Source organism: Kuraishia capsulata, genomic scaffold (assembly GCF_000576695.1).
Source record: "Kuraishia capsulata CBS 1993 genomic scaffold, Kuraishia_capsulata_scaffold_2, whole genome shotgun sequence".
NCBI classification, from domain to species: domain Eukaryota; kingdom Fungi; phylum Ascomycota; class Pichiomycetes; order Pichiales; family Pichiaceae; genus Kuraishia; species Kuraishia capsulata.
This window is the reverse complement of record NW_019172951.1, coordinates 1,745,764-1,753,033: the sequence shown is the minus strand read 5'-3', so window position 1 is coordinate 1,753,033 and position 7,270 is coordinate 1,745,764. Positions and strand designations below refer to the sequence as shown.

The window sequence follows — 7,270 nt, the reverse complement described above, 5'->3', positions numbered from 1 at the left end:
CCAGGTGGTTTTCGCAATCAGATTTGGAGGCGCTGCGGTCTCTGTCCAACAGGGCTCGCAATTTGTGCGAGGCTGTGCTTAGCCGGATAAATGTTATAGCGAGTGCGGCAGTTACACCGATGGTGCGATTAAGAGCGTTAACATAATTTCAGGATACCCATTCTGCTCAGCATGTATAAAAGGTCACATTATTTTTCTCACTCAAACCGTTTTTCGGTTGCACAATAAATCAGCAATAGCCCAATGATGGCATCCCATGATAGCTTACATGGCAGTATGATATCTCATCAGAGCTTACATGGCAGTATGATATCTCGTCAGAGCCAAGATGACCATTATGAGACTGAGAGGGACGGCGAAGTCGAATTAGAGATGGTCAAAACAGTTGAAACCTCGGTTGAAGCAAATCCGCATGATAACGTTTTGACTAGACTTGAAACGTTGTCAAAAGCTTTATCCCGTAAGACTACACGGTCTACGGGAGGCCCAATCACTATCGACCCCAATGACTTTGAGTTGCAAAAAGTCTTGCAAACGATTTCCAGAAGGGCAGACCGACATGGACTGCCCTTGAAAACGTTAGGGGTGGAAATGCAGGACGTTACTGTCTACGGTCATGACGAAGTTGCTTCGTTTGCCCCAACCATTGGAGAAGTGTTATCTAAGCCTTTCAGAATTGGCGAAATTGCGAAGAGCATCTCGGATAAAAAGGCAAACCGAGATTCGGGTTTGAAGAAAGTGAACAGGAACATAAACGTTGTCTGTGACCCAGGTGAAATGGTACTGGTGCTTGGGAGGCCTGGCGCAGGCTGTTCTACAATGCTGAAAACAGTTGCCGGTGAATTAGATCAGTATGTCAAGCACGAAGGCTCAATCACTTATGACAACGTTCCACAGGATGATGTCATGAAGATGTTCAAGAAAGAGATCATTTACAACCCTGAGTTGGACGTTCATTTCCCACATCTTACGGTTGACCAGACTCTCAAGTTTGCCATTGCTTGTCGTGCACCCTCGTTTGATTGGCCTGATTTTTCGGAAAACAAGTACATTGAAACCTTCAGAGATATTCTGTGTACTGTTTATGGCCTGACACATACCAAAAACACTAAAGTTGGTAACGACTATATCAGAGGTGTTTCTGGAGGTGAGCGTAAAAGAGTCTCTATTGCCGAAGTGATGACCGCAAAACCTGCAGTCTTATGCTTTGACAACGCAACCAGAGGTTTGGATGCCTCAACTGCACTCGAGTTTGCCGAGGCTTTGAGAACTTCCACAAATATCATGAAGATGTCCTCGTTTGTCACAATTTATCAGGCCTCGCAGAACATCTACGAGTTGTTTGACAAGGTGGTAGTTCTTTACTTGGGAAGGCAGGTTTACTATGGCAGGACTGAAGATGCAAAGGCATACTTTGAGAACATGGGCTACTTGTGTCCGGAAAGGCAGAGTACTGCGGAGTATCTGACTGCCGTTACCGATCCTATTGGCAGATTTGTGAAACCAGGGTTTGAGGGAAAAGTCCCAAATACTGCTGATGAGTTTGAGGCTTATTGGAGAGCGTCACCAGAGTTTGCTGCTTTACAGCGTGAGATAACCGACAGAAGATCTCAAGTCGATGTTGAGAAAAGTGTTGCTACGTTGAGGGCTGTTCACGAACAAGAGAGAGGCAGATTTGCCAGAGCTCAATCTAGATACACCGTTAGTTATGCCACTCAGCTCAAACTCTGCACCATCAGAGGTTGGCAGCGCATGGTTGGCGACAAGACATATGCGGTCACTAATGTATGCTCCGGTGTTTTCCAAGCTCTCGTCATTGGATCTACTTTCTGGAAAACATCTGATGGGACTGGCGGTGCCTTTTCCAGAGGTGGTGTCGTTTTTTTTTCATTGCTGTACTTCGCGCTCATGGGTATGGCAGAAATTTCAGTCTCATTTGGAAAACGTCCAATTCTGTTCAAACAAAAAGGTTACTCTTTCTATCATCCCTCTGCTGAGGTCTTCGGCTACATCTTGAACGATATTCCCCTAAAGTTAGTTGCTTCCTTGTTGTTCTCGATTGTGATTTATTTCCTTTCCAACTTGAAGGCTGATCCTGGTGCTTTTTTCACATTTGTGTTGTTTCTGAACCTCGGTGCATTGGCGGAAAGCACCATGTTCCAGGCAATTGCTTCTGTTTCTCCTAACGTTCCAGCAGCTAATGCTATCTCAGGCATTTTCCTCTTTGTCACACTGGTCTATACCTCCTACATGATTCAGCAGCCTTCAATGCATCCTTGGTTCAAGTGGATATCGGCTATCAATCCTTTACTTTATTGTTTTGAAGCAATGGTTACAACAGAGTTCCATGGAAGAAAGATGAACTGTGACAGTTTGGCACCAAGTGGAAGTGGCTATGAAAACGCGGCTACTGGCACTCAAGCCTGTTCATTTACAGGCTCTGTCAGTGGTCAGTCTTGGGTTTCCGGGGATCGGTATTTGAGTTTGACCTACAATTATGAGTTCACACATGTGTGGAGAAATTTTGGTATTGTGATCGGGTTCATTATTTTCTTCCTGGCAATCAATTGCGCTGGAGTTGAACTACTCAAACAGAGTAAAGAGACAGGTGATCATCTAATGTTCTTGAGAGGCAAAACCCTAGACGACATTGTTGTTCAAGATGGAACTGTCCCTGTTGCTGATGTCGAGAACCAAGCAGATGTATCGTCAGCTGAGCCAGAGAGGGTTAGTGGTTGCCAGGGCGAAAAGGAGGGAGCTTCGAAGGATTTAGGAAGTGGGGAAATATTCATGTGGCAACATGTTGATTACACAATCCCATACAAAGGTGAAACTCGCCAGCTTTTGAAGGACATTCAGGGTTATTGCAAACCTGGAACCTTGACTGCATTGATGGGTGAATCTGGTGCCGGAAAAACAACTCTTTTGAATGTTTTGTCCCGCAGAATTGATATGGGTGTGATCACGGGTGATATGTTGGTTGACGGAAAGCCAATTGATCACTCCTTTGAGCGTCGTACTGGATATGTTCAGCAGCAAGATTTACACATTTCCGAGTTGACTGTTCGTGAATCACTCCAGTTTGCTGCTAGAATGAGAAGACCAGTCTCAGTTTCCGAGGAAGAAAAGATGGAATACGTTGAAAAGATCATTGATATTTTGGAGATGGGTCCATATTCTGATGCTCTCGTTGGTGATTCTGGTAGTGGTCTAAATGTTGAACAACGTAAGAAGCTTTCCGTTGGTGTTGAGCTGGTTGCAAAACCTTCGTTGTTACTCTTTTTGGATGAACCCACCTCTGGTCTTGATTCTCAGTCTGCTTGGGCTATCATTCAGGTCATTCGAAGCCTCGCCAATGCTGGTCAAGCTATCTTGTGTACTATTCATCAACCTTCAGCTACTTTGATCGAGGAGTTTGATAGACTATTGCTATTGAGAAAGGGAGGTGAAACTGTCTATTTCGGTGAAATTGGAAAGAGCTCCAGAATCATGCTGGACTACTTTGAAGGTCAAGGCGCACGTAAGTGTGAGATAGAGGAAAATCCTGCAGAATACATTTTGGAAGTCATTGGAGCCGGAGCTACAGCAAGTGCTGCACAGAACTGGCACGAAGTGTGGAAAGCCTCTCCAGAATTTGAAAAGGTGTCACACGAAATCAGCAGTTTAATTGAACAGTCTTCACACAAGCCTTCTGTTGCCGTGAATAAGGAGATGCAAGGAACTTTTGCAACTCCTTATTTTTATCAATTGAAGAATGTCCTTTGGAGAACAAGCCTTCAGTTCTGGAGAGACATAGATTATTTTATGGGCAAAATGAACCTCGTGATAATCACTGGACTTTTTGTTGGTTTCAGTTTCTGGGATCTAAAGCATACCGTTGTTGGAATGCAAAACGGTCTTTTCGCTACGTTTTTGTGTCTCATTTTGAGTGCGCCTCTTTCATCTCAAATTCAGGATAAGGCGATTGCAAGCAGAGAACTTTACGAAGTTAGAGAGTCCAAGTCGAACACTTTCCACTGGTCGGCATTGCTCATCTCTCAAGTGATTATGGAGATTCCTTTTAGTATTCTTGCGTCTACTCTGTTTTTCGTGTGCTTCTACTTTCCGTTGAAATCTGTTTCCACAGATGCAGAGACTGCTGGGTATTTCTGGCTTACCTATTGTATCTTCTTCCAGCTCTATTACATCACGTTTTCCCTCTGTGTTCTCTACTTTTCGCCTGATTTGCCAACAGCCAATTTGCTCTATGCGATGCTCTTCTCGTTTGTTGTGGCCTTCTGTTCCGTCACTCAACCACAACGTCTTGCTCCCGGATTTTGGAAGTTCATGTATGACGCCTCACCATTCACCTATTTTGTCCAGAGTTTACTTGTCACAGTTCTTCACAACCGCAAAGTTCATTGCAAACAATCGGAGCTCGCCATTTTTGACCCACCTTCGGGACAAACTTGTGAGGAATGGGCTGGTGCTTTTATGGAGACTGCCGCTGGTTATCTAACCAATGGAAGTGCCACCGAGAACTGTGGATATTGTGAGTACTCTGTTGCCGATGAATACCTGGAGACGCTCAACATCAGGTACTCGGAGAAATGGAGAAACGTGGGATTTTTCTGTTGCTACATTGTTTTCAACCTTTTTGCCATGTTTGGCCTTTACTGGCTCTTCAGAGTTCACAAATCGTCATTGGTCGGCTCGTTGATCAAGAAGCTGACTGAAAAGAAGAAGAACTAACCAGAGAAGTACAAGTCAAATTTGTTGAATGTCCGATGGAAATGCATATTTGAGAACGACAGTGAATATTACACAGATCTTCTGCTTCTGTGGATAGCATCCTTAATACTATTTTTATTTTGAAATTCATTTTATAGATTGGACTTCCTTAATGTTCGTACCATTTTTGAACTCTTACTTAGGGGCATTAACTCCACAACATACTTCCAAGATTAACCCTACCCTATGATTAAGATATTCACCCCGAAAAGGTATTTTCCCATGATCTTTTCAAAAGAATATCTCACGTCCCGAGAAAAATTCGGCATACAGCGCGCCATCCGACTCCCCTGAGTTTATGGGTAGGATACAGTATTCCAATAATAAAACTATGGCGGAGCCAAATCATCAGCATCTATCCCCAGGCAAAAGGCCGAAACCGAAAAGCGAAGAATTCGGACACAGTCCACCCCAGCCTCGGATAGCACTCACGAAGAGAACACTTAAAGGCCCAGATTTTTGGAATATAGTATTTTGCTATTTAACACTTTTCGGGGCAATTATTCCAATACCATTGAGTTTCGATTTCTTTGTTGGCCAGGGTTCTCCAAATATGGTCTCCCTCGGATGGCATACCCGAGATGCCATGGGAATTTCCTACTGACCCAGCTAATCGCGGGGCGGGAGCTCGGTCCGAATGCGGGGTACATCGGATGTAACCCAATCACTTGAAGTGAGACTCATCGCTAGGTCTGCAGATTTACCGAATGCAAAACTCAATATAGTCTGCTCTAATGCTTGAATATTTTCCAGGTCTCGCTCAAATAAGTTCAGGCGAAGAAGACTGCATCAAGGTTTTGAGTCTTTTATCTTAAAGCCAGCTTTGTCACCCAATTTTCAGAAGCAACACTATGACTGTAGGGACTACGGTTGTTCCTCTGCTCATCAATGGTGAACAGATCACCAGCTCTGGGAATCCAAACTTGGAGTTTACTGTCAGCAACCCATTCAAGCCGGACCAGGTTTTATACTCCGCAAGAGGAGCCACCCCGGAAGAAGCAAATGTTGCGGTAGAGACGACTCAAAAAGGCTTTTTTGAGTGGAAAGAAGTCTCGTACACAGAGAAAAGAGAAATTTTCAATAGAGCTGCTATCTTACTATCTGAAAAGAAGTCGTTTTTTGTTCAAATTCTCAAAGAAATGGCAATCTCTGAGTGGTTCGCCAATGTTAACGTTGAAGCAAGTATTGACATGCTTAAAGAGGCAGCTAGCTTGACCTCTGTATCGCCCGGTACTCTGGCTCAGAGTTCCTCCCCAGATCTGTCAATTGTCGTGAATGAGCCAATAGGACCGGTTCTGAGTATTGTCCCATGGAACTCACCAATGGTGCTCTGTGTTAGAGCTCTGGTTTGGCCACTGGCAGCAGGATGTAGTGTTCTCTTGAAAACTTCTGAGCTATCGCCCTTGGTTCACTACGAATTGGCCAAGGTCATGCAGGATGCTGGTGTTCCTGCTGCGGCTATGAACTCCATCAATATATCCTCACAGGATGCTCCCTCTATCATCAAGCAAATGATAGAGCATAAAGGAATCAGAAAAGTCAATTTTACTGGCTCAACAGGAGTTGGTAGGGTCATAGCACAGATCGCGTCCGGTGTACTGAAGCCAGTACTTCTGGAGCTTGGTGGTAAGTGCGCTTCGATTGTTACTGAAAGTGCCGATTTAAAGAAGGCAGCATTCGGTGTTGTCACTGCTGCATTTGCGAACAATGGGCAGATATGCATGAGCACTGAGCGTGTGTTTGTGGTACAATCGGTCTATGATGAATTTATCAAAGAAGTCGCTGCAGCTGCCGATGTTGTCACCAAAGAGGTACATCTTCCTCAGAGAACCAGGAGGTTTGCTGAAGCGATTGAGGGAATACTTTCAAGTGCCAGCGAAGACAAGGCTGAAGTCATATATGGTTCTATTCATCGAGAGGATGCGTTCGTTAAGCCTGTCATTTTGGGTAATGTACATGAAAAGCATACTCTGTACGATGTGGAAACCTTCGGTCCAACCTGCTATATTAACAGTGTTTCAACAGTTGAAGATGCAGTCAACAAAGTGAACTCCAGTAATTACGGTTTATCGTGCGGTCTTTGGTGTTCTGACATCATGAAAGCTGTCGAATTGGCCCGACTTCTGGACACAGGTGCTGTTCACATCAATGGTATGACCATTCATGACGAGCCAGTTCTTCCTCATGGAGGAGTTAAATCAAGTGGTTTCGGTCGTTTCAATGGTGTTTGGGGAATCAGAGAATTCCAGTATCCAAAAACTATAACGATTTCCCCGAAATAAAATATCCAATTTGGCGATCTTCAATTTGTGTTGAAAAAGTAGCGAACTTTAGTTGTGAAATATTGACAATACTAATTCTCGAATCGAACTCAGAGTTGCGTTGTTATCTGTAGAATACCAATACGAATGCTTACTTTAACGAGAAGATTGATGTTAATGACGCCTAAAGCACACTCAGTTTGTTCACTAGCCAGACAGGCACTCCATTTCATTATGAA

The 7,270-nt window shown here is 44.1% G+C and overlaps 2 protein-coding genes across 2 annotated transcripts; both read left to right on the top strand.

The window, feature by feature from the left end:
* Window positions 1-243: 243 nt before the first annotated feature.
* Window positions 244-4,731, top strand: KUCA_T00002236001 (uncharacterized protein; the record flags this gene model as incomplete). The annotated part of the gene is made up of 1 exon (XM_022604495.1): window positions 244-4,731. One exon carries the CDS (start codon window positions 244-246, stop codon window positions 4,729-4,731), a length of 4,488 nt encoding a protein of 1,495 aa, XP_022458271.1.
* An 890-nt stretch (window positions 4,732-5,621) lies between these two features.
* On the top strand, window positions 5,622-7,052 carry KUCA_T00002235001 (uncharacterized protein; the record flags this gene model as incomplete). Its single annotated transcript, XM_022604494.1, has 1 exon — window positions 5,622-7,052. The coding sequence occupies one exon, from the start codon at window positions 5,622-5,624 to the stop codon at window positions 7,050-7,052; it is 1,431 nt and encodes a 476-aa protein (XP_022458270.1).
* Between the last annotated feature and the right edge of the window lie 218 nt (window positions 7,053-7,270).